Here is a 27,452-nt window from a genome sequence, read left to right on the forward strand (position 1 = left end):
TGAGTGTTTACTTAAGTTTTTATTTTATTTCTGTTGTAATTTCTGGAAGCCTTAGCTAAAAATCCAGGACTGCAAGTGCAGACATGCAAACAAAGAACAAAAGGAAACTTGAAAGATTTTACAGGATTTAAGAAACAATAGGTGGATCTAGAAAGGCAGTGGTGAAGAAAAATGAAATTCCAAGGGAATACTCGTTGTTGTCATCCAGGAATTGTAGCCAGCACAACTGCTGCTGTGCTGCTCTGGAGATGTGTAGAGAGGCTTTCTGAAGGAGCCAAGAGCTGCACTTTCATAGAGTAATTCAGACAGAACTTCCTAAGGTCATCTGGTACAAATTCCTGCAGAAAATGTGTCCAACACTGAATTCAGGTGGGGTTGCCCAGGGCTTTGATCTGTCAGGTCAAGGTAACTTCCAAGGAAAGTATTCAATCTGTCTTGGCAGTCTGATCAGATGTCTGACAGTGCTACCAGTGAAAATGACTTGGTGTATGTGCTAGTTTTTCTGAATGTTATGACAAAAGAGTAAAAAAAAAAAAAACAAGTCTTCTGATTTCTAAGCATTTGCTTGTGCCTTCATGTGTAAAAGCAAGAGTCAAAGAACTTGGATATAGCAAAGAGGGAGATGGGAGAAAGCAGCCCTGGTCTACTGAAATGAGTAGTAAAAAGATTTCTATTTGTAACAGAGAGAAAAATCCTTATTTCAGATCAAGCAAGTTTCTTTCAGTATTCTCCCATTTTCTGAGAAATGTTTTGGGTGTTTTTTTCCTGACAGTGTTTTTGTTTTCATACCAGAAGTTGTGTTTGTTTATAAAGCCAGTAATTAGGCTCATCCACCCCACAAGTTCCAAGAAACTAAGCAAATGTTTTTGGTATGTCAAAGAGTAGATAAATAAATACTAGAATTTCTATTGACTTCTCTTTCATTTCTAGTTCTGTCTAACAGCAAAGACCTCTTCACTTACTGCAGTGCAGCTGAAGGTTTAACATCTTTTGAAGCACTGGTTACTGCTGTATTTTGGTTTTTTAGCTCATCATATGAAAGAGAGCTGTACAGATTCAGGTATCTATACAGAAATATGTAAGCAAAGAGGAAACTGATCTCTTGGATGCAAGAAATACTATTCATATCTTAAATTATAGTCTGTAAATGTATTGTTTGCTCTCATGTGCTGTATTTTTTGGTGTTAGATTTGGAGACAGATAGATGCAAGTCAAGTATGTTATGATTCAGTCAGGGGCTATAGATCAGACTTGGAAAGTCCTGTGTAACATGAGTCCTTAATAAGCTACCTCTCATTTGTGACTGTACTTTTGGATGTCTCCATAAAATAACACTTCTCAGGGATTAAAGCAATATTGATAAAAACAAAATTGAAATTATTGGTGAAATACACTGTTTACACACAAAGGTGGTGTGGTTTGTTTTTGTTAGGATTTTTTTTAACCTTAATCCTGGAATTATCTCTTTCTTCAAACATGTCCTCTACTGGTGTTTGCTGCCATGGGGAAACTTTTTATCTACTTGAAAGGAGTGAAATCTGAGTTCAGTCTTTAGTACGCACAGTATCCTTTAATGGATTTTCTAAAACACCAATGTGTCCTTGCTCTGCAGTTCAGCTCTTAAAAAAATAACTTTTCTGTTTCCTTGCCTATTTAGTTGGTCATTCTTTGGACAAGGGCTTTACATTAATTTCTATCTCCAGTTTTATATTTGTGAGTCACCTCTGTATTTGAAAGTGGGTAGGATACAAAACAGTTCTTTGTGAAGAAAGTTGTGGGTTGGCTTCTGAAGGTAATTTATGACTTCTTGAAACATTCAATGTTTAGTGTTTTTAATTGTAAACACCAGCTGTCTCTTACCTCTCTACTTGTATTTTTTTCTACACTGCTTCAGTTTGTTTCTAAAGTGCTTTTTATTGGCAAGTCAAATATTTGTGTGTATCTGCATGTTACTGTGCTTTGGTTAATGATAACAGGACAAGTATTTCCCCTCTGGGTGTGCATTTTTCTCCCTAAATCAGCAGTCAGTAAAACAAAACTGCTTTTTATCGCTAGCATTGCTTAGTTTTATTTTAGTGACATCTATTTGCAACTTTGTAAATAGGCTTGGGTGCTCTCTTTTTCCTCCTGGACTTGTGTGTTGCTTAATCTTTCACTCTTTCAGCCAGTAAGCATATTTCTACTGAGATAAAATCTCAAGGAGGAAATAGTTTCAGAGAGAATGAATGTGCATCTTAAGTGGGGTTGCCTTGTTTATTTTGAGAAAGAGAAAATGTCAAAAATAACACCAGAGGAAACCCTTTAAATTCTGAATTTACATTAAATACTGAATTTACATTACAATCTACTCAATTTTGTGTCTGTAACTTTTCTTTACCAGTACATGGTTGATATTTTTTTCTTCTTACTCTTCCTGAAACTTACTTTCATACCCTGGAAAATCCTGAAGTATTTTTCCTGAATGTCCAGGGGTCACAGAGAGAAATAACACTGTAATATAACAATTTTCTGCTGTATCTGTGTCTCCATTATTATAGCTATGGTAGACATACACCCTCTCCAGCTACTTCCATGATTCTAAATATAAAGGGAAAATGTTGCAGCTTCTCTATCAGTATCTGCTCACTTGTGGCAGGTGAACTTACAGAAATCCAGAGACTGATACAATTCCAGCTTTGCCTTCTTCTTCTCCTGATTCTCTTTGCAAGGGTGGGAGTTCCTCAGATGTGTTGAGGAATGAAAGCATTCAACTGGAGAAAAGTCTACCAGACTTATTGATCCTTGCAGTGATTTAAATGCCAACAGTTTAAGGTTTTTGGTTTTGATGTAGTAGAAACACCAAAGCAGCAACATGACTTAATGGCTTGATCAAACAACACAGATATGAAAAACATGTTTTTATCATAAATAGTACGAGCATCTTTTCCTGAGGGTAACTTTTCTTTGCCAATAAGTAAAGATAGCTTGTGTGATAGAATTCCAACAGATGGAATTTCAGGCCTGTTTGTCATACAGCAGCACTCAATTGCTTCTGAGTTCCTATGTCACCTAGGAAGTATTTGTCCATAAAAAATATACTGGCTAGGTTTACATTAAGTCATTAAATAACTGGTGTGTAAATCCATGTATTCTTCAGAAGGAAGCATTGCCAGTAGCGCATACCAACACTTCTGTTCCAGTGGACAAGCTAAGAAATGTCTGTGTGATGCCCATGCTGTTCATAATGGCTGTTACTTACATTCTGCCTAAAGGGTCTTCTGACTGCCTTGACCCATTTCAGGTTTCTTTTGTCTTCTGCTTTTGTGTGGGTCTTGGTTTTGTTTTCCTCTTCCATTGTTCTTGCACTTAACAGAAAGCTCTTACTCAAATTTGTCTTTAGTTCAAATTGTGTGAAGCATTACCTGATCAGGATCTCAGTTAATGCTTCTAATTTATTTCACATTTGCCTTTGATGCTTCTGTTCTTCTGGTTGTAGCTGCCAGCAGCTTGAGTGAGAAGCTGGGGTTATTTGTCATTTTTTAGAAGAGTCGGTTAAAATGCGCTTTAATGTCACTCTCTTGTGAGTGAATAAACAAATAGCTGTTTAATTAGGCATAAGCCCGTCACATTCTGGCAAATACTTTAACATTTGTTGCAAACTTCAAAATGTTCTCTGTTTATTGCTTAGTGTTTCAAGGTTTTTTTGATACTCATAAGCCAGGCAGGCAGCTACCAGGAAGTGGGGAGTGTAGGGAAACCTCTGCTTCCAGAACTTTGGTTCTGCAGGTTAAATTGTTTAAAAGAAGCCTTATTTAGCACCTTGTCTACTCTGACTGGTTTTGAAAACCTGTATTTATTTTCTATAGTTTTAAGACTTTTTCTCATAGAAGATGAGGCATTAAATTACCAGAGTGGATTAAATACAAAATAAAAGGCTCAGGAAATAATTGATGTTAAATGTTAATTCAGAAGTTTCTAATTAATGTTATGGATGGTTTATTTTAAGTTGTAATACAAATTGCAATTATTTAAGTTGAATAAACTCATTGAAACAAATGTCCTGCTTATTTGAGGCAGAATTAAAGGAATATGTTTGTAATGATCTAGATTCTTTATATGAGACTGTAATAGTTTGTGAGACAATCACTCTAGATCATACTTAAGGATTCTAAGCTTATTTTGCACAGACATGGATTTAGGGTCTCCCTGGGATGCTTTCATCTGCTTTGAAAGTAACTGGGGCATTTGGAGCAGCCAGAGCACGCTGTGCTGCAGCCTTAGGCTCAGGTTCTGGATTCACTGCTTGTCCACTAGTCCTTCCTCATAAGCCTTTGTGATTATACCCACTTTGAAGTTGAAAGCTGGGTGCGTTTGACCTTTTAGACCTCCCACAATTGAGATTCCATGACTGATTAACAAATGTGCAGAGGGGGAAAGGGCAATTGTACCAGTAAAATTAATTGTTTAAAAAAAAAAAATCTAGCTGGTTCTTTCTCTCTGCATCTTGTAGGAATGTTCTTTTTAATTTTTTTTCCCAAATTGGAAATTGTTTTAAAATCAGATTCTAGGAGAATATTAGGAAATAATTACACAACTCTGTGGTTTAGTAATTTTTCAGGCTCTAGTGGTCCTGATTTGAAATCTGGCTGGCTGACTGAAGACACAATTTTTTTTGTTTTCGTGTATTTTACAACTGACTCTTTATCTTAAAGAGGGAGTGCTACAGTGGAAATAAGTTATTTTGGCAACCAAAGCCAAACTCAAGTTACCTGAGTGACAGTTTTATTTCATACCTTGTTAAACAATCCATATTTTATTTTTTAAAAATAATGACCTGCATCTAAAAAAGGGAAAATGGAATAGCAGTGCAATGTTTATGTAAATTTACTTTAGGAGAGAAGTGACAGTCAGAATAACCCAGTGAGTGTGTTAGAATATGCTTTCAGACCAGCACAGATCTAAATAGCTTAATGCTTCATTCAGCTTCTGATAAGCACAATTAGAGGCTGCAGTGAGGAATTATCCACTTGGTGTTACATATTTTATTTGTGTGCTTGTAGCACTAGAAGCAATGGAGTTTGGGAGAAATTTTTGAAGTCAAGTTTTGGAGGAGAACTAGACTGAAGGATCTTAGTGGTTAGTCTCCCACACAAACATGCCCAGGTACACAGCTGTAGCTGCCTCCTGCCACTCACAGCACCTGTAATTCCAGCTTGCAGCAACTCCTGTGTGTGCCAGACACTGCTGCTGTGAAAGTTAGGTCTTAGATGTGTAACTGTGTTGTTAACACAAATTTCATGATGTGGGGAAGAGGTGTATTATGTCAGTCTAAGGTGCCTTTTCCCTCTACTCCTCAGTTTTCTGTCCTACCCTGTTTTCTCAACATACATTTTTATAGCAGCCTGCCTTAAGCTAGTCTTGAATTTAGGGTTCCTCACATTCCTTCCTTAGTGCACCTCAGGCAGGCTAGGTGCTGGATGTTTTCTCAGTTGAGTCAGGATGCAGTCATCATGGTCTAACTTTATCAGGAAGTGCAGCTGGAGTATAGAAAAGGCTTTCTGGATGCAGCTCTTTTGCCTGTGGGATGGTGTCAACACCATCTTAATCTACTAGAAAAAGTGTTACAGCTCTGTATATATATTTACTCTTCTGAGATTATTAGGAGTGGAAAATCTGATAATCAAATGTGTGTGACAGCATAACTAGAAGAAAGAATCCATACTGTAAAGTTGAGCTTGCACCAAAGTTTAGTCATGGAGCCCATCCTGCAAATGTGATTGAATACATTTTAGGCTTATGGGAACAAATGTTCCTGTGGATGATGATTTCATGTAGCTCAACAAAGCTTGGGCCCAGGTCTCTAAAATGGATGGAATGGTGCAGAAATCCAAGATTTATGTGAAAAGCACATACAGCTTACAAGGTAACTGTCTGGCTGACCATATTGTCAAAATTTTTGTCAGTTACTTGAATTCAGTATTCTTCTTAATAGTCAGCAGTTAAGGGAGAGTCTGAACAGCATGTTCTGACAGGCTTCACAGTGGTAAATGGCTGAAAATGTCCTAGAGCTGGGCTGCCTTTGGTAATGCCCGTTCAGAAAACAGGGATGTGAATAAACAGCAACTACAGATGAAAGAAGGTAGATTGTCCAAATCCAGGTCTTTCACCAAGTGAGATACGTGATCACATTATGAAGGAAACTCCTCTAGCAGTTGCAGTTTGTATTGAGATGTGTTATTAAACTCTGGTGGTTGTTGGTATTTTTTTTTACGCGGTCAGGGGGATCTCTGACTGTTTCCTAAAGACGCTGTTAATAATTTTTCTCAAATCAAAGGAATACAATTTCTTGTCAAGGACAGAGCATCTATCAAGAGGGAAAAAGAGGCATTGATGCAAAGCATTCAAGGCTGGCGAGATCATTCTTGCTCCTGCCTTTATTTCAAGTTTTATTGTACATTAAGGTGTCCTGTGAGTATTTTCAGGCATAGCTGGATTACGTCTCAGCTTTGTCTTTTGAAATGGCTCCATGCAGTGGTGAGCAGCTTTTTCCTTTTGTGTCATATCAGGGGCAATAACTGAGTTTGCAGCGTGTCTGCCCTGCTGCATGCAGGGGAATATTGTGTCTTTCAGCCCTGCTGACTCAGTTTGTTCACTCAGTTACGTTATTCCATTGAGATGACCTCTCCTTGTGTTTCCTTAATAATGAGCTGGTTTGGCAAGCAGAGCTGCCTTCCATTTTTTGTAGACAGTCTATGAAGTTGTGTGCAGACCTTTGGAGGATGTTTCTGATTGACATTTGGCTGGAAGTTGCTGTTTGCACTTCCCAAGGTGTGAATTCTGAAGTAGGGAGCTTTGTGGGAGAGTCAGGATGGTGAGGGGGTGGAAGAGCACAGCTTGCAAAATGAAAATGGAGCAAACTTAAATAGGAAGTGGCGGAAGGGAGACAGGGAGCATAGGGAAGGTAGACACCAGTGTCTTGGCCAGGGAATATGAGAAGCAGGGTATGATGGCTACAGAGGACTGGATCTAAGTGTAAGAATCAGTTTGCTAGAGAGATTGTGTAGAGAACACTGGCACTCAAGTGTTGAAAATTTTAGAAGAGTTCTTAAAATCTGGGATTTTGGCTGTTCCTCCTTTATAAACAGTCGCAATTAAACATCAAAAAACACTGAAACCTTTTTGTATGACCCTTTGCTAGTAATTGTAATAAAAATGGTGGGGAGGGCAAGTGGAGAGCTTAAATCACTACTTATAAGCTTTTCTAAATTGTTTTCATAGTCTTGTTTCTGTGTACGTACATACATACACTGATTTGAGAAATATGTTTGAAAAATATGGAATGACATCTTTCATGAAACATGTTCCTTCATGAGGGACCTTGATAGTTTGAATAGAGTATTTTGCTTGAACACCAGATTTTAATTATACTGACTTCCAGGCTGAAGTTCCTAGTATATTAAGTAAACTGCACTAAGTTTTGTCAGCTTCAAAGAAAAATGGGAGAAACCCTGCATCTACTCAGATAAAGCTATCCTTTCCATGGATAGAAAGTTCCTTTATAGCATCTGTGTTTATCAGATGGGACTGTTAAATTCAGGTTTAGCAGAACTAAAGATCCTTGGCTATTTTCTCAAAAAAATGTGTATATCTTCATTTAATAGCCATGATGAAATGCCTGTAAGAGATTACAGGCTAATGGGAAAAGAGATAGGAGCTGTGATTGTACCAGCCTCGTGTTCTGGAGTGCTTTAATCTTTCTGAAACTTGGCTTCCAAATTGAGAATGGTTAAGCAGCTTTAATTCCTAATATTAAAAAAAAAAAAATAAGTTCTTAATACCTATTTCTTCTCATTAAGAGCAGTAAATGTGTATGGATTAGCAATTCCCAGGCCTATTTGAAAATTAATGGGGTGAGAAGAGTAAGTACTTTGAAAATAAAGAATGTAGGGTGTTGTGTCAGAGAAACTTCTGGGCAACAAGAAGACTTCAGACTTCAGCTTAGGTACTCTTTCTGCTGTTGCCATCCTGCTGATTTAAGCAGTCTTCCCTGACAAACAGTTGCTTATAGCTGAAGAGTCTAAAGCAAGATTCATGCTTGTAGTTAGAATAGGCTAAAATAAGTTTCTCTTTGCAGGAAAACAGATAAAAGCAATTTTAGTAAGCTCAGTATCCTAGCACAGTATCCTAGCACACTTGTGCATACATGGGTGTGTGGAAATGTGGGTGTCTTTCTGATAGTTTTTCTGTTTCCCAAGTAATGACAGCGAGTATATGAGTATGCTCTGTATATGAGCAGTTCTCAATTTCAGTATTGTTGAGTGTATACACTATTGCTGAAACACAAGTTTGTAACTGGACCTTTAACTACCTTCTGGCTTAAAGTAGAGCTTTTGCCTTTTTTAAGAAAGAATGTGGGGTTTTTTTAGAAAGTATGTACCATGTCTGCCTTGGAAAAGAGTAAATAGATCACAGCCCGAAAATAGTTGAAAGGAAGAAACAAGCATTTTATACATGTGATAAGTTTTAAGGGTTTTTTAAGCTTTTCCCTGTGGTTATCCTGGCTTTTTTTTTTTCTATTTGTCCTGTCTGTACTCCCTATAGAGTATCACGAGCATGGGAATTTTAGGTTCTGTTAATCATTATGCTTCATTGTTTAAAACAAAACAAAAAAAAATTACAGATGATAACTTCAACAGGATATTGCAAGTAGCTGTCCTGAGATGTGCCTACCTGTCACTTAATGTAGCTGAAATCAAAATCTCATTTGCATACTACGCCCTGTTCACAGCTTGTTGGGTATTTGTGAACAATTGCTAAAAGACTATCAGTGCCATAAACTTTTTCTGAGTGCAGCTAACCTAACTTAAAGGATTTGGTTTACAGTGAACCCTCTTCCTTCCTTCACCTACTTTTCCTTCTGGTTCTTCACAGCTGCAAAGCAATACTTGCAATGACATAGCAAAGGCTGAAAAGGGAATTGAAGCAAATAGTCCTGACAAACGTGAAGACTCCTGTCTAAAATGTCAGCCTTGTTGTCATACCTTGTTCATCTCCATGCTGGGGTAAAGAGGGTAGGCACTGAGGTGATATACAGCAGCTGGAACACTGTTTTGCAGAGTAGGAAAGGTGTTAAAGGCTCAGAGGAATCTGCAAGATTTGTGTGTTCAGTGGATGTGACAGCCTGAAGAGCTGTCTCAAGGCAAATCCAGTTTCTGTAGCAGCTTCTTGCAGTTTCAAAGCATCTGTAGCAGGATGGAGGTTATGAAGGCAAGGTGTGAGGATGGGGTAGAGGGATTGACAGCTTGATGTTAACCATGTTTAGTTTCAGTTCATTAGAAAATTCCTGTGAGAAAATGCCTAAGATGAAATATAGTTGTTACCAGATACAGCAGATGTAGTAATTTTTTTTTAGTAATTAGCAAAATTATCTTACAAGCACATGCATATATTTCACTTTGCAATTTGAAGGAAATAAATTAGTCTGATAAAAAAGTTGTTAGAGAAAGAATTGCTGACTCAATGCTATTTCCAGCAAGTCTGTTGGGAAGGTTTGTTCAAAGCCTCTGTAGAGATGATGTATCACGGAATCTACCATTAAGGCAGAGCTGGACATAGCAGATCAAAGCAAAGATGGTTGTAAAATTCATAGCTGAATGTATTTCTCCTTAATTGCAATCCAGTTAAAGGGAAAAAATGCTTTTCCTGGTTATTAAAACCTTTTAGCAGGACAGATAGTGTGTACCTGTGAAACACTTTGTATGGCTTTATACTTTTAGATAAAATGTTTTTATATCAGATTAGGTAAATTTTGGTTGGTTTGTTTTCTGCTGTAGACTTTTTAAGGTTCCATTCTTTCCTGAGGCATTCATCCCATCAACTGAATAGACAAGGTTGTATAAATAAAAGTAGGAAGTGGTTTTGTAATTTTGTAATTAGAGTCCAACATAATGTACCTTTTTCTCTAGAAGACTTAATTCGGGTCATCTCAGCCAGTTTCAGTGACTTCATTATCCAAGTGTTTATTGTTTCCTGTAATCATGTGAACCTGCTCCAAGGACTGAACTCTTTGCAGTAGATTTGCTTCTCTTCCCTCCTTGGTGTTGCTCCTCAAACCTGCTCCTGAGGCAGAAGCTCTTGTCTGAGGATAGCAGTGTCTGCCAGTTTGCCATCAGGCAGATGAAGCTGTGTCAGCCAAGTGTGTATTTTTGTAATCAGTATTTTTTCTACATTACTGCCTTTCTTGGATCTCCCAAATATGTCTGCTGTGAATCCACTAGATGTGGGACTGCTGAATTCCTTTGGCAAGTCTGAGGTTTGTGAGAAGAGCTTGAGTTTTTTCTTCCTCCTCCCTTTTAATGCAATTAATTTCCTTGGACTCCTGGGAAAATTCAGCTATTCAGGTGGGAAGTGGCTTGAGGCAGCAACTGGGAGTTGGCTGTGCCCTGTCACACTGGGGTTTTTATGGATACAGGTCTCCCTTGAGTACTGATTATTCTGTTGAAACATTATCCAGAAATTATGTCTTATTCTGATTATAAGCATCTTGACTCTATTTTTCTGAACTTGGAAGGAGAGTGTTGAGACTGGCAATTTGTAACTTCTTCTGGTTTGAGTATTATTTTATTATATTATATTATTATATACAGTGGGAAAGGCAGTTGGGTGAAGTAATATTCCCTGAAGTAGAATTACTGATTTTGTTTGTAATTTTGAGGGCTTTTGGATAACTTGCTATACAGCAGAGGTATTTCTAAGTGCTGGACAGTCTTAAGAAGCCTTTTCTGGGACATAACAAAAAAAAATGTCAATGTCTCTCTGTTTTGTCTAGCATATTCCCTAAATTTGGAATAGTCCTCAGATTAGTTGAAGAACTAATATGTTTTAAAAAAATAAAAAATCTAGGGCTACCTACAGTCAGTTGGACCAATAACAATTAGTAATGCCTCAATTTCCTTCAGAGTGCTACTCCTGTTCTCTTGAATCACAGGCTATTAGCAAATAATGTATTGGTGTCATTACTGCTATTTAAAACAAGATAACAGAAGTGGAATTTTTTTTTAGAAGCAGAAAAATTGTTACTGTGATATTCTTTAGGAATGTGGAGTGTAGAAATTCTAGTACTTGTGAATATTTCTGGGATAATTCACAGTGAATGTTGTCTTATGAAAAATAATTTCAGGTATTATCATGCAGTTGCTTGAATACTGCCAGGAGTGTGGTGTGTTTTGTGTCATAATCTGTCACATTCCCCAAAATAAATTTTTTCATTTAATATACAATTCTCCTGTCCAACAAAATGAAGGACAATTTTTTGGGATTATTTTAAAAAATGCTATATTTCTAGATATAATATAAGCCTTGTATTTCTGATGTCTTGATTTGTGCTTGGTCTTTGAGCTGGGGTAATAACTGATGTTTAGATAGCTCTGTATCTCTCTCTCTCTCTGCAGTTTCTGTGACAAGCTACCATCTTTTCTATCCAATTATGAAACCTTTCAGTTTCTCTTTAAAGATTGTTTTCTAGCCAATTTACTTAATTTCTGATGTTAAGAAATGTTCTGTGGATGCTGTGAGCCCATCAGCCACAGGGAGTAATTCATTAACAAATCACAATCTGAAATCTTTTGTGCAGATTGTCAGCAATTGTTCTGTTTTAACAGCTTCTAACAGAAGATAGAGCTACAGTTGTTTGACAGGCATTTGGCACTGCTCTAGAGCTTTTCTGTATGGATAGTTAAACTCTGGTTCAGAGGTAAAATAAAAATACGTATTTCCGTCTAACTAGGTTGTTATACTTGAAGTTGGTCAAATAAGTATAAGTTTAAAAAAAAAACCATATCTCTAATTCTTTCACCTCTAATATTATTTTTTTTTTCTTTTAAAGTCTAGGGACTCCATCAGGTTGGATGACCTGAAGGCAGAAGTGTCCCCACGAATTTCAGCAGAAGATCTGATAGACTTGTGTGAGTTGACAGGACCCAGCCATTCCAAAACACCTGTAAAGAAAACAAAGCCCAGCAAGCCAAAGCTGCTGGTGGTGGACATCCGTAACAGCGAAGAGTATCCTTCAGACCTGAGTGCCAGCCTTGCTGAGTCCTGCTTGTGCCAGCTGCTTCCTCTCTGTCTGGTGTGTTAGAGTGGTACATGATGGAGAGAGAGGGATCTGCTAGAGCTGCAGTGGAAGGGCTGAAGGCCACGGGGTTTTCAGCATGGAGAGGCCTGGTTTGCAGAGCAGAGGACAAATGTGTTTTTGCCTTCCCATTGTAAATTGTGGGCTTAGTGAAATCACTGTTCCAGTAGCACAAGTGCTCTAATGGTACGTCTTTCTTTAGAGCAGGTTTTATCAGCAGACCTTCCCCATTTAATATGACCAATATTTTGGAAAGGTGTGAGGCTTTCCAATTAAATGGAAGAGAGATAGAAAAGAGTTGATTGCTCATGTGCTTTGCCAGTCCCTCAGTGGAAAATTGATTCCTTTTGGGCATCCTTCTAGCTATGTCAGGTAATGCAACCATGTAGCCATCCTAACTTAAGTTCTCTAGTAGCTGAAAATCAGAAAAGAGTTTAAGGTGTTTTGGAGCTATGTTTTTACCAGAGTCACTACCCTGTCTACACCTTTCATGTGTTCCTTTTCAAGTGTACAGTTCCTTGCACAAGGAGTACTTTTTTAATTCTCTGGGTTTGTTTTTTTCCTGAAATAGTGTAGTTGCAGGACTGGGATTGTTTGCACTTTGGAAGGGGTAGGTAGTCCTTCTGGTATGTTTGAAGTTTATAGTGGACTGAAATGTGCTGCCCTTTATATAATAGGTGGACTGATATCCTAACACCCATCTGGTATTAACAGGTAGGAAGTGCCACTAAAAAGGCAGCCTGGTAGGTAGTAAAATTTCCCTTGAGTGTACTAGTTAGTATATCATTTGCAGAAGAAAACACCAGGTATGTAGAATATTATCAAATTGTCAGCAGTTATGCCTATAAATAGGAAATCATAAGAACACTGCATTCAGTGTCCTGTTCCTTCTCACAAGAAGGAAAAAGGCTTTGTGTTTGTCACAGAATTTCAACAAACTAAGATAGGATCAGACTGTATGTTTCTGTGGTGTGTGTTTTAAAACCTGACAGACCACTGTAAGGTGATTCAAAAATATGATCATTTTGTATATTTTGGTTTTAGTCTTTTTCACCATGTATGTCTGTCATGCTAAACTTTGCTTTCACTTTGTTTTCTTAGCACTTTGAGAAAAGCATGAGAGGACTTCCAAAAACTATCAAACATGCTTCATATTTCATAATATGACCCACATGAAAGCTGAGGGATTGTTTTGTAACAAATCTCATCTTGCAAGGCCAAGGCTTACCAGCACTGTTGTAGTTGGCCAGCAATTCTTCTAAGGCTTATTTCATTAAGCATGTTAGCAGATATATTGGCAGCCTTTCATTCATGTTTTGAAAGTTATAGCTGCATATTTATGGTCTCTCAGGCCGTACCACAAAATCCTGGCCTTTCTGTTAATTGTCTTAGCAATTAGAACTTTTCTAAAGACTAGGTCATGTTTCTCTAGGGGTACTCAGTAGCCTAAGTAACTAAATTTGTCCAAAGTTGTTTTCTGTCTAAATGATGATCATTTCAGAACCTGATCAATAGCAGTGGGAGTTATGTGGTTATAAATGGGGTTGGGGAAATGGCATTGGCACAGAGGAGTGAAGGAGGGATATAATTTTCCCATTCAAAATAGAAATAAACTGACAACATTAATGAATGGTGCATGATCATCTTTTGTTCTTTCAAATGTTTTTATATAGCCATGCTTTTCCCACACTATAACAATGATGATCATAAAACTGAAACTGCTACATAAATAATGAGAAACGAATGCTAGTATTATTCGAAGTCAGCTGAATCTGCCCCTATTTAAGGCAGCTCCTTTATTTAATAGAATTCTGGGATTTAATTAAAAATTTAACTAGCTTTCTGCAAGTACAATAATGGAGTGACTAATCTCAGTATTTGACATTGGGTATATTTTTGCAGAACTTTGCTGTTTCCCACCTCTTCGAAGCTGTTTTTGCTTATACTGGGGAAAGGGAATGTTCCAGGCATGTGTGTACAGTCTAAGAAAGTAATTCAGAGTTTTGTCAAGGCCATAGTGCATTTTCAAATTCATAAAAAGCTAGGTAGTAGTAGTCCAACTTAATTTTTATTGAAGAGACCTTCACATTCAATGTTTTTTAGAAAATCTCATTGAATGATCATCCTCTGAAACTGAAGGACAGCTAACTGTGGTGTCTCAGGGTTGTTTGCTTTTCAATACCCATTACACACTTGTGTTTAGTGGGACTGCAGATAATGTACGTGGTGCTCATTGTCTGGGAACTGAGGTCATATACTTAGAATTTCAATTTGGATCAAAATAGTTGAGGGCTTGTGGGGGTTGACAGGAAGTTTGAGGACATTTCCTGATAATCCCCGTTTAGTTTTGGTTCTCATTTTAAGTACTTCATTCTTTTTTGCATAAAATGCCTCTAGAAGAGGTTCTCCAGCTGCTTATTGGTATTTGGCTCCTCTTAGTAGAGTAGAGTTGAAGTGAAATCCACAAAATTAGGTGTCCTGGAGATATTGGCTCTTTAGTACTAAGTATTTCATTTAGCAGATCATTTTCTGTAGTGCTGTGCTGTGTCCTTTTTTGAACCAAACAGCTCTTCATTCTGTGCTTGCTTTCATATGTTCCGTTGGAAGGTTTTTCTCCATAGGAGTAAACAGTAAATGAGGTTTGTCAAAATATGGTATCACAAAAGAGCAGTGGTGTTGTATCATGGCAGCCAGGATGAAGAGCAGGTTCATCCTGCAGCTATTCATGCTCCACAGCTTTCTCTGCCTTTCAAACCTCCTTAACTGATCCTCCTAAGCTTCAACCGTGGCCACATTTCTGGCAGCATCAATGTCCCTTTTGCATCAGCATTTACTGCAGAAGGGGATCTCATCCAGTGCCCAGCAACTGCCACACTGCAGAGCTTCAAAGGAAGAGTTGTGGTGATTGTAGGAAATGCAGTGAAGAACACAGCTGCTGTAAGTATATTGCTGTAATGTATGTTTTTATCCTGAGAGATACATCAGGAGCAAGCATGTGGCAGTAGTAAAATAAATGCCAGAGTCTGGAAAATTTAGATTAGAGTTTTGTGTATGATGACAGGGTTTGGGGTGGTGTTTTTGTTGTTGGTTATTTCTGCTTCTAGACAGACATTTCCCTTCAAGTGGTCCACATCTGAGAAGGCTGATGTTTTGAAATGAAATTGCTTAACATCTGTATTCTTGTCATGCTGGGGAAGTGACATCAGCACTTCTAATGTGCATCAGTCAGAGCTTTCAAAATTGGCTTGCATTTACTTTTTGTGGAGTTAGGAAGGACACATAAGGGGAGTTGGATGGGGACAGATACGTTATGTATACTCCATATTCCTACTAGTAAGAAACCATGTATTGCCCAGTTTTTTAGAATCACTTGTTCCCGCAGTTGTGCTTAGTGAAGAGGAAAATGGTCCTTACTGGTAACTTTTGTATGATATATTTCTTGTCAGTGCCTTTAGCTAGACAGGAAGAATATTCAAACTTGCCAGTTCTTTTCTATAACTAAATATTTGATTGTGCCAGAGTAACAAGTGACAGTGCATAAGTATTTCTTTCACTATACTTCTGTCAGATGAAGAAAAGTTATCTTTTTTTTTTCAGACACACTCTTAATTATGGTTTAACTTTAGTTCACCCATTTCTTAAGCCTGTTTACACAAAGGACATGAAATGTAACCCTGACATGACAAGGAGTGCTGTGAATCATTAAAATGTCAGGAGCAGCAGAAGCATCAGCCTGACACGTGGTGTTCATTTAATACTTGTAGGGAGTTGTAAGTAGATGGAGAAATCCCCTTTATTAACCTGCATTTCATCATCTAGAAAATTAACTTGTGATATGGATCAGGTTTCTTGAATAGTAACAGAGATGGCATGAAAGAGACTGTAAACCATCTCTTACATGGTTTCAGTAATGAGTATTTGCCTTTGTGTGTGAATCCAGGTAAGTTCATCTTTTTTAATGTTTTGAAATTTTTGAAATGAACATGAAATGTTTCCTTTGCTGTGCAGCTAAAGAAATTTTGCAGTGTGCTTAGTGCAAGTACTTCAGTCACATGGGAGGTGCTGTCTTATCCTCTAAACCCAGATTTTCAGCAGCCAAGACAATGTTGACCCAGAATTGTCAATATTATAGTTTTCCATAAAGAAGAAACGCTGCTTTGCCTCTTGATTTGCTTTTAGTGTTCTTGAATTCCTAACAAAAGAGTTTTGAGCTTTAAATAGTAACAAAATACTGGATTGACCAGTTTGACCACAAATTAATTCAATACCAAAGCCTAAGTACTGGTTGGAACTCACCAGCTCTATCACACCCTTAAAGTACATATAACACCAGCCTCAATTTGACTGTGTAGATAAAACCTTTTCTTTTGTGGACAGTTTATTAAGGCCAGTTTCAGTTTTACCCTGCACAGCTGCCTAAAACTGCCTCTCATACCCAAGCTAGGTAGCTCAAGGCTTGACAAGAGTAATAGTTTTTACCTTTTATATTTTACTAGGTAATTCAATCAGAGAAAAAAAATCAGAAGTGAATGCATGGAAACAAAACCAATTTTTTGTCCATGTTTTAAGATGCTCATCTTTAAACGTATATTTTCTAAACAGAGGTGTGTATTTCCAGATGAAATGAGATGAGCCAAAAATTGTAACTTCTGCCATAAAGGAGAATTTTTCATAAGTGTTCACTGATATTTACTCCACTAAAAATTTGGAGATTACTATATGTATAGTTTAAATTCATATAGGACTGAGAGGTAGGGGTAAGTGTGGAAAAACCACTAATTGTTTATGGGGCTGTTTGTAATTAGAGGGTTGAATCTTCCAGTTGTGGTTCACTAGAACAGTCTACCTGGCATCAATTAAAAATAATTTAAAAAGCAAAGTGAAGTATACCGTACAGACCTGTTGAGAAAGTCTTTTTGCACTTTGTTTCTGTCTCTATTTTTTGCATTTGATTTGGTGCCAGATGATAAAACATTTAAATTGGAAAGAAAATGCTGTCTAGAATTATTATATTCTGAATAGAATATGAGATGTGAGAGGGAAAAATGGAAGCTTCACCACAGCAGTGTTCCAGCAAGAGGATAAAGAAGCCAGCAGTGTCTCATAGTGCCTCTGGGTCTGACAGCTCTGGCTCTAGTTGAACAGTTCCTTAGTACAGAATTGAAACAGGTAATCCTGCATGGTAAGCCATTGATGCTGCTAACCCTAAAAGTTGAATTAATATATTGGCTGATGTACAAGAGCCTCACTGAATGCACCATTAGCAGCATAAAGATATTGAAAAAGAGGTATTGTGTGGTGGTGTTTGGCTCACACTTCTCTGGAGAATATTCCTTCCTTTCAGCTGCTTCTCACTTGGTGCCAACCTTTCTTCTAGGTTTTTCTGGGCACCTGTTAACAGAGCAGATACTTGTTTGTCTCTGAAAACAGCAGGAAACCTCCACATAAAGGGCATTATTTTGGAGTTTGATCTTTAACTTTCGGATATGTTAAATGGCAGCATCTCCTAAGTGAGTTGAATGCCCCTTTCCTATCTCCATAGACAGATAAGCACCTTGTAAATTCCATTATGGACAAGGGATCATTACAGTTGGGAATATAACAGTTAAATGGGCAGTAAGTGTTCAGCTCTAGCTTCTTCTCTGGTCTAGGACAAATAGCATGTCTCCTGATTTTTGTCACTTTGGAAGTCAGAGATACAGCAAGTAAAAAGGTGGATTATAGTTATGCATATGTAGAACAGGGGTTATTTTGGGTCTTTTTATGGAAGGGTGACATTACTTCATCTTCCCTCCTTCAGTCAGCTTTGAGGTGTTAAGCCATTATCTGTTTCCATTTCAAACTTTAGTCTACTATTACTGCAATGTTGACTGAATTTATAACAGGAGAAATACCTTCTTTACGTGACACTAAATCATTCTCTAGCAATTTAATTTTGACAGTGGCATACTTCTACTTCTGTCACATGGTTGTTTAATAAATGTGTTTCCCCCAGTAGTTTAGCATATGTGCTTTATTGTCAGCTAAAGGCTATAACAGAATAAAATATACAGGATGCTTTAATCTGTCTAATAATTAGCAACTTATTTATGTTCTGCTTGGAAGAAGACAGATAAGCTGTAAGTCAAAGCATTAAAAAATCTGTCCTTATAGCTGAGAAATAAATTCTAAATTGTAAATTCTAATTGTTACATCGATTACTTTTTGTCTAGATGAGTTATGCTGCTATAAATATATTGTCTAGACAACTTCTGTAAGTTACTGAAGCAAAGTAGTCATTCTTGCTGCATTGCAATAGCTAATAGATAAAATACATGCATTATCTCCAAAACAAAGAAAAGAAGTTCTGATTTTCCATGAGATCTTTCTGACCCTTTTCAAGGCAAGAGGGAGGGGGTCAAATTCAAAATTCTTTTTGTATAACATATTCTTAGCTTGGAAAAAAGAAATTTTTTTTTCCATATGAAAATAGCATATAGCATTTCCTCTCTCCCAGCACACTGTCAAAAATTAATTTCTTCTTATATGAAGACTGGGGCACATAAGTGAAAGTGTCTGATTACTACTGAATTTGTGGGATTTTGTTGTCATCTTCCCCAGGCCTTTTTAAAAGCCCTTGCCAGAGAAACAAGTCCTTGCATGATTTTTTCAGTTATAAACTTGTCTTAAAACCACAAATGGATACCTATGAAGCTTCATAGGGTGATCTGAAGATTAGGTATTGCATAGGATACTAAAGGACAGGTGCTTCTAAAGACAAATACATTTATTTGGAAAGGCCTAATGAAATCTCTGGAGTGCAAGTAAACAGAAATTAGGCAATAAACTACTGGAGATGTTTCCACTATACATCTTTTAGACTCTGTTTCCCTGTAAATAGTTTCTGCAGAAAAGTGAACAATTGGAATGAAAACTCTTCTCTTTGCAGGGATGGAGGGGCCCCTTATGATTCCCAGAATGGCTCTTTCATGTTTGTTTTGTTAAGGCCCCATTCTCCCATCTGCATTCAGACTCAGAGCCTACTGGAATCATCAGAGCCTCCTTGTTGCCTTTAAACAGGAAGAGATTATGCTTGCATATTGAAAAGTTTGAAACATTTTAGTTAATTAGCAGCAATCCTTCTGGTTGTAACTCTTCCCAGTACAAGGTTAAGTCTTCATTATTTTATTCTGTAAATTTAGCTCCTGTTATTATTGTAACAAGTGTAATGTATGCATGCTTTCCTTCCTGGAGAGAGAGCAGCCCTGCTGCTGTTGCCAGTACATGCTCTCCACACAGCCCAGGAGAGACACTTGGGCTGCCAGCCAGGGGTTGTGGTGTGCTGCTGTCACTCTGCCCCTGCCCCTGGTCAGTGAGCACTGACTGCCTCTGGTACTGCAGTGAGGATCTAAATCTCTCACTGCCTCAGCCAGGTGTGAAAAAGGAAGGGAGAAAATGCAAGATCTTAGAGGCAGAATTTGAATGTTCCTTTTCCTCTGAAGCAAGTGCCAAGAGAAGCAGGCTAATTGGAGAGCTCCAAAATAGGTTCTTTTTTAATTTTTTACTGAGACCAATGGTAGCAGCCATTGGAAATTTAGCTCTTATTTGATATAGGAGCTATGTGCCTTACTACACAGAGGTTTGGATGATTCTGGAATGAGGAATCAGGGAGCCCTTGAAAATATGTCTGAGAGATGCTGGCAAGCAGGATGTCAGCTCTTTTCAATCACCTGAGGACAGGGAAAGCGGGAGAATGGTGAACCTGAGTCTTGGAGTGGTGCTGTCAGGCTGTGGTTATAGTCTTTGTGGACTGCACCTCTGAAAGAGTACTCTTGTCCTTGATGGAGCTTGCATGGATTAGGTTGTATCCATGTTGCTTAGGGCTGCTGCATTATGACACAGAATTTTCACTTTCTAGGGCTCTTTGTCAGCTCTGAGACAGAGTTTTGTGTTTCCTGGTGCTCCAGTTCAGATAATCTGAAATGGTGATAACTGAAATAGAGATGGTAATGAACTATAAATATTTTTTGTAGGTTCAGGACTTTGTGTAAGGACATACCAGCCAGAATGGTGCTGGTGAATTTGGAAAATACAATATCCATGCTGCCTGTCTGGAGCAATGTTGTTTTGCATTTCTCTAAACTGTACCTGAACCAGCCTTAGAATAGGATGGACTGACTGACTGACTGCTGCAGGAGGGTTTGAGTAGAAACTGGACAAAACTTGAAGTTTGGGTAGTGTTAGGAGAAAGTACTACAATTCACAAAGAAATGTTTTTCATTATCAAGTGACCATTTGACCATTTTTTAAGATTCAAGGCAACCCGTAGACCTGGGGGGAGATGGTAGAATCTTTCACAAAGACTCATACTTCCTTTTTTTATATCCAAACCAGCTGTTATGTCTCTTTTCAAAATTACATATTTATGTTCCCTAACAGCTTTTTTTTATTTTCTATCGAGTGAAAAATAGAGTAGTTTTCTTTCTGTATTTTCATTTTACATTCTGTTCATCTATAATGTGGGCGCTGCATTTATTTTGCTCCATATGAATTAGCTGTGTTACAACAGATAAATATCTGCAACTGACTTTAATTTTCAAGTCCTCACTTTCAGCTGGGTTTTTTCTAATGCATATGATTTCTAGGTGGAAAATTTAAAATACAGGTGTTTAAAATTTATCACTTGAAGAAGTTTGAGTGTTTACTCTTACTTTAATTCTCAGTATAACTTATTCTGAAACCAGCTATTAAATACCTGTTTGTTTAGGCTTATTTTCAAATCTTAGCATGTAAATCCTCTAAGTTACTGCTGTGTTTTTGTACTGATGGAATGGAAAGTGTTCCCTTTTGGCCAGGTCTACATATAGAGAATTTTCCCTTGATCTTGTTAGAGCAGTTGGTTCTGTGTTCCACCCCTCCCATCCCCTAGTATGTGTTTGCACCAAGTTTTCCTTTCTGTGTTTATTTTTTAACTTCCATTCACTTTTTGGTAATACTACAACCAACAACTAGGCACTGTTTTGTTGATATGGGAGGTTTTAGGTTCCTGTCTTTTCCATGGTGTTAAAGTGTTATTTTTCTGGAACCCTTTAATATAAGGAGTAGCTGACTAAAAATAATCTGGTAGACTGGATCTGTGTTGTGGCATATGGAGAGTGCTGTTTAAAAAGTTGCAAACTGATCACTTTGACTGTTGAGCTTTCAGAGAGGTGTAGGTGAGCTCTTGGACTGAAATCACACAGTAAAATAGGCTGCATTTCCTGACAGGTTTGTGTAGCATGAGTTTGCTAGTGAAATCTAGAAATAATCATGTGGAAAGGAATGAATACTACAAAATTTGATTGATATTTCTCCTCCAACTTCTATTTTCCCTCTGAGTCTTTCAGAGTAAGCTGTTAATATTTATACCATGATAACACTTGTCACAGCGATGGTTTTTGCTATTCTGGTGCAGGATGTTACTCCTCCTTCCCTCCCAGCCTGCCCTTTAATTACAGCCTGTCACAGGAATGTCTGGGAGAGTGAATAATGTGTGCACAGCAGCCCTCTGTGGCTGGCCCAAAGGGTGCTGGGAGTGGGGCTGCTCACACTCCTGTGTTCTCACACTCTGCTCTAGACAGCCTGAAAACGTGACGTGCCTGGCATGAGACATGCAGCACTTGAAAGCTGTTCTTTTGCTGCTTGGAACAGGCTAGTAGAAACATTTTGATAAATTCTCCAATGTGCAGATCATTAAGGTTCTTGATGGAGCTTAAAGGAGCAGTCCTGTTATGCTGTTTATATTGAGAGCATCACCAAGGCAGGGTAAAATGTTTATTATTTGCCCAGATTTTGGTATGAATTTGCTGTGATCTTGTCTGTCTCTGAAAGCCTGACTTTTTGTATCTGCATGAAGAGTCTTAACTGACTACTTTCAAATGCAAATTGCAACTTTCTGGCTCAGTTATGTTCATCAAGAAGGCTGTTTTGTGTGGAATTGATGGATGCATTAGTGAACTGTGTTTCCAAAGACTTCAGCAAAGTCATCATATAGAAGTCATTAAACAAGTTTCTCACTTATTCATCCTTTCATACGTAATACTTGCTGTGAAAGCAGCAAGAAGAATTTCAATTTGGAAGTTCAAATTAAACATTAGATGCAACCAGGGAAAACACAGTAACTGGACTTGGGAATCTCATTTTGAGGAAAGGCCATCTGAAGCAGAAAGTAAAAAGCTTAAAGTCTTGTAGTATCCCTTGAAGCCTTTCCTCGGATGAGCACAACTCCCATTTCCCCTGACTATTCTTCTCTAAATGAAAACAGAAGCATTACAGAGGAGCGTGATCCATTGGTGGTGTGGGGAAAAATACATTTCAGAAGTTCTGTCAACACAAACATTTGATAAATTTGAGAAAGTTTAATCATATAATGAAGTAGAGTGTATTTCTATTTCTGCATAATGGAATTTAATTGTATACTACCTTTATATGTTTCAATACATCTCTCTTTAAAATGTAGGTGCTTTACAGGTTGTTAAGGATGATGTAGCCCATGGGCTTACCTCTTCACCATGTTATTTTCAGTCTTAACAGCATCTTTGTAAATTAGATTATTTAGTAAACTACAAATTACATATAATCAGGTGCCTGTTAGTAACTTCTAGTTGACAGTTTCTGGTTGCATTTATAAAGGAAATAGAGCCCCTGTATGCATTCCAGGATGGCAGTTTCTGCTGTAGAAGGTCTGGGGCATTCATTCAGAGAGCACCTTGGGATTTTTTTGATGCATGAGATTTTGCTCTTTTTGGATCACTGATTTTTATTGTTTTCCAGCTTTTTAGGAAACATTCAATTTTATTATCTTTATTTCTTTGATTCAGGCTCCTGATATTTGGCATAACTGAGCCTATGTAGCTATTGCAAGCAGTCCTTCCTCTCGTGCCCCTCCATCAGTGCATACACCAGAAATAACACTCCCCTGTATTTTGAAAATAGTGCCTTCATGGAGTGTATTTTGGCAAGGCAGGGTAGCAGGTGGTGTTGGAACATTTCAGACACATGGTGAACAAGTTCCTGTTCTTGTCTGCCACAGACAGCCTCCTCTGTCTGGGAGAGGGTGGCACAGACAAGTGCAGAGGAACAGAACTATAAAAAGTCAAACCTTTAATAAGGAAGACTGCTGTGCCACTAAGAGAATATTTCTTAGTTTAGTAAGTAATACTAGTAACTTTTACTTTACCAAAGGTTACTATTTCTATTCCAGTGGAAAAATGGGGGTAAAGCAGAAGGTAAAATAGGAATGTCTTTAATCAGCTCAAGTCCTATTGCCATGTGACTTAAACCTGGAGTCTTTTGTGCAGTGCCTGGGCAGATGCATGAGCAAAGCTCTTGCAGGCTGATATTGGGGATTGGATGGCAGCTCTCAGCTTATGTCAGTGTGCCTCAGCCCCTGACTCACAGCTAATTCCCACAGTAGTGAGATGCTGGTAGCAGCACATTTCCTGCTCAGTGGTTTATCCCTTGATAACATCCCTGGATGTTCAGCTGCAATATTTTGAACTGCATTTGCAGCATTTCTCACTGAAAGTAGGCAGACAACAGCAAACAGTTCTGTGCAACTTGGAAAAAAAGCTCATCTTATGGTGTATCCTCCTGTGCTTTCTGCCACCATTGCCCAAATTTTACTTCCTAGAGGCCCTGCAAGAAGCAACAAATTCCTCACTATAAGGTTTTAAAGTAACCTGGTCGTATGCAGTGAAGAAAATGTATTTTTAGACATACCTTGGTTACTAAAGCAGTTCTAAAATAGAGTGGGACACAGGCCTTAATGCTCAAACCCCAGGTACAAGGCATTTGTTTGTGCATTTTCTTTTAAGGTTACATTGAATGGTAGTTGTATTAGGGTTAGGGCATTCAAAACACTTGGAGCAGGATTTACAGTTTATTATCAGCATTTTAAAATTATCAGTAGTCAGAGATTGGGACATCTCTGTTGACACATGGGACGCTGTACTCAGGAAATAACCTGCTGCTTCCTGCCAGCTGAAGGCTCAATGCCATTTTTCATTTCTGCTGCTCTGAGCAGCGTTGGTGTCTGGCACAGCCCTGTCCATTAGTCACAGGTGGGGAGCACTGTGAGGTGACAGATGTGTCCATGGGAATAGAGGTGTCTGGTAGGAGTATTTCACTGGGAATATTTTTGTAGTTCATGGTGTGCACAGCTGAGTGCTATCTTTGTTTGTTCTTTACTGCACACCACATCTTTATGGACTGTGATTATAGCAAGAGGTATTTGGGCTCTCCTGTCTCTGTGCATATTACACCACCTGTGCAGCCCAGAACCTTTCCAAAAGCTTAGCATTTACTTGGCTCATGAAAGCTGACATCCACATGTGGTGGAAGTTTACTGTCAGCTCCTTTGATTGCTTGATTGCAGGATTTTTTTTTTTTTTTTTATTCTTTGACTCCTGTACTGAATAATCCAAACTGATGAGGAAAGAGATAACTGAACTTTGAGTCTTCCCTGAACAACCACCTGAAACAAATTTAACAGCCAAAATGTTGACAGGTAATCATGTAGTATATCTAGTTCTGCCTCAGCACTGTTATGCTGTAATAGGTAACTAGGAGGAAAGCAAATGAAAAAGGAAATCCCAAGTACTGAGTTGGATTGGGGTGCCCAGAGCTGTTCTTGCTTTGGCAATTTAGTTGTTTGTGCAAAGTCAGCAACCTGGACATCAGACTTGCACATGTTCTCAAATAGCATCACTAACTATTTTAAAGAGTCAAAAAGGGAATTGTGAATGTTTTACATAGCCCATTGGAAGCACTCAATGGTTTTACAAATGGTACTGATTTGATAACCAATTTAAAAGAAAAAGTCTCAAAGACTCAGATGGCAGAGCAATCTCTTACAGCTATTGGAAATTAAGTCAAACTATTAATTTATCACCAATTAGTCCATTTTGGTGCTTGCTTTTTAATGTGTTGTAGTCAGTATATAGAAGGCAAGTTTGACATGTAATGCACAAATTATTGATTGCATTTTGGTATTCCGAAACATAATTTTGATTTTTTCGCTCGTAATTATTTTGACATACAAGATATCTTTGTCAGTGCAATAATGTTTCACAGAATTCCCATGTGGAAAGTGGTAATTGCTGTGTTTGGTTATTGGCATGAACTGCTTGAGGAGAGAGGCTTTCCATGGTGGGGGGGATACCTGTCTGTACTGTTTAACCTGCCTGTGGGCACACTGGTGGGAGCAGGGGAGATTAGAGATGATAGACCCCAAATTCATATCTGACATCTGTGTGAGACCAAGTCACATCAGACAAGTTTGACAGGTAAGCAAATGACTTTCCCCTCAAAATGTGATGTTTGTACACTTGGGAAGCTGCAGAAAAGAGCTGGGAGCTACATTAATGCACAGAAAAATATTTGTTAGTTCATGCTTTGAGAGAGGCTCCAGTGATTGCCCTGAGATTCAACAGTCCTTTTAGAATGAGGTAAAATCCTGCCCAAGCAGAGATAAATAAAGTTCATTGTTGTTAGTGGGATATTTTTTGTTTGATTTGCCTTACATAAAAGAAAATTATTGTCACCTAAGGACTATGATATGCAGTGGGCTAATGATGTATCTGTTTCAGTTTGCAGCTCACCTAGTGAAAAACAAGTACCCAAGGGTCTGCATCCTCGATGGAGGAATCAACAAGATCAAGCCAACTGGTCTCCTCACTGTTCCTTCTCCACAAATCTAAGTGACTGGAAACATTCAGGACAATCTGTCTCAAGAGGAAAATCCTACCTACAGCACAGATATCCTGAGCCTAAAGGGCATTATGGCATCTTCACAAGCTGGCCTGGTGATCAGTGTCTTACCCTGCAGCCGTAGAGCCCAGGAGTTTGGTGTTTGTTCTTTAACATAGAGCTTAGTTGGAACTGATCAAAACTGAAGCTTTAAGCTTTCCAAGAAACCTCTTTCAGCACTGATGCAGTGCAGAAGTGCTCGGGCAAGTCTGAACACAGAGAGAGGAGCTTACCTGGCTTTTGGTGTCTTGTATTTCTGTTGGCAAAGTTAGCTGGCACTTGATGGCTCTAAGGTGCACTTAGATTATTTGAAAAAATATTTTACTGTGAGTATTGAAAGTAGCAAAATGAAACTGTACCATGTATATTGTGTGACAAAGTGTGTTCCCTAATATTTGAAAAGTAATTGCTGTATCTTCTGACTTGCTTTATTTCTGAAGAAAGTGTTTTTTTCATCTGGTTTAGAAATAAAGATGTGTCCCAAATTGAAAGTCACTGTAAGAGCAGCTGCTGATTGAATCAAAAATCTGTCACAAGATGGAAAATTTCTTCTACTCTGTGGTGAATTTAACAATCTATTTCTGTAATCATATCAAATCTAACAATTTCTGGAACAATTGTGGTTACCAGAAAGGTGGGCTTTCAACAATACTGTGTCTTAGGAGTATAAATAATTTTTCTTAAAATAATAGTGTGCTTCCATTTTAAAATCTCATGCCTTGGAAGGAGACATTGCCATTTTAATTTTCATGTGAAAACATTCTAGAATTATCACTCTTGTATGAGTTGGAAGTTGAGAGTTTTCTTTGGCCCTCTACTCTTTCAGCTAGTGGTGTCAATTTTCTTGGGGATTTTTTGAGTCCCTGAACATGAACTTGAGCACTGACAGGTTGGGACAGCAACCTGCTTTTGAGCTGGACTGGATGCAAGTGCTCAGATGAGGGAAAGCAGGCTCCCACAAAGGGCATAAGGTGGCTGTGCAGTTAAGATGTGAGAATTACTTTGCAGTAAGAAGCCAAAAGCATTTCAAGCACCAAGAGAAACAGGAATTGGCATATCTCTTGCTGAGAAGCTAAAAATAAACTTTGATTTGGACAACTACCACCTTTCAAGAGATGTGGGGAAAAGAAACCCCAACACCCTGTTCCTCCCCCTCAAAATCTTATGTTAGGTTTGCTGTCTTGTCAGGTCCATTATTCTAAAAATAATGCTGGAGATGGGAGAAAGGCTAGGAAAATAAAATAATCTGTCTTCAAGAATGCTCCTTAAAAATATTACATTTAATCCAGGAAGAGTAGTTGTGATAATGTAAGACTGTCAGTATGGCACTGAAATTAAATGGAAATGTGGAAGAATGTGTTTTAGAAGACCAGAAAGGGTTAGATTTATTGTTTTACGTTTTTAAAGCTGGAATTAAACTGATGCAACATGAGGCTTAATAATCACTGAAGTGTGAGGATTAAAGTGTATTTTGTAAAATTACCAAAATGACACCAAAGACCTGTTCACCTGGAAACAGTCACAGATCAACTTGCATTATGAATTTGACACCCTGCTCTTTTATTAGAGCATCATC

At 38.1% G+C, this 27,452-nt stretch overlaps 1 protein-coding gene across 1 annotated transcript in view; it reads left to right on the forward strand.

Annotated features, from left to right (window-relative positions):
• The window catches only part of TBCK (TBC1 domain containing kinase), a 91,203-nt gene extending 64,945 nt beyond the window's left edge, over window positions 1–26,258 (forward strand). Inside the window, exons 24-26 of the mRNA XM_084203774.1 lie at window positions 11,864–12,039; window positions 14,887–15,046; window positions 25,717–26,258. Coding sequence (XP_084059900.1) covers window positions 11,864–12,039; window positions 14,887–15,046; window positions 25,717–25,827 — 447 coding nt within the window. The 3' untranslated portion in view covers window positions 25,828–26,258. The remainder of the gene's footprint in view (window positions 1–11,863; window positions 12,040–14,886; window positions 15,047–25,716) is intronic.
• The last annotated feature ends 1,194 nt before the right edge of the window (window positions 26,259–27,452 follow it).

The sequence above is a fragment of the Fringilla coelebs genome (assembly GCF_963513975.1).
Source record: "Fringilla coelebs genome assembly, chromosome: 4".
Lineage (NCBI taxonomy): Eukaryota > Metazoa > Chordata > Aves > Passeriformes > Fringillidae > Fringilla > Fringilla coelebs.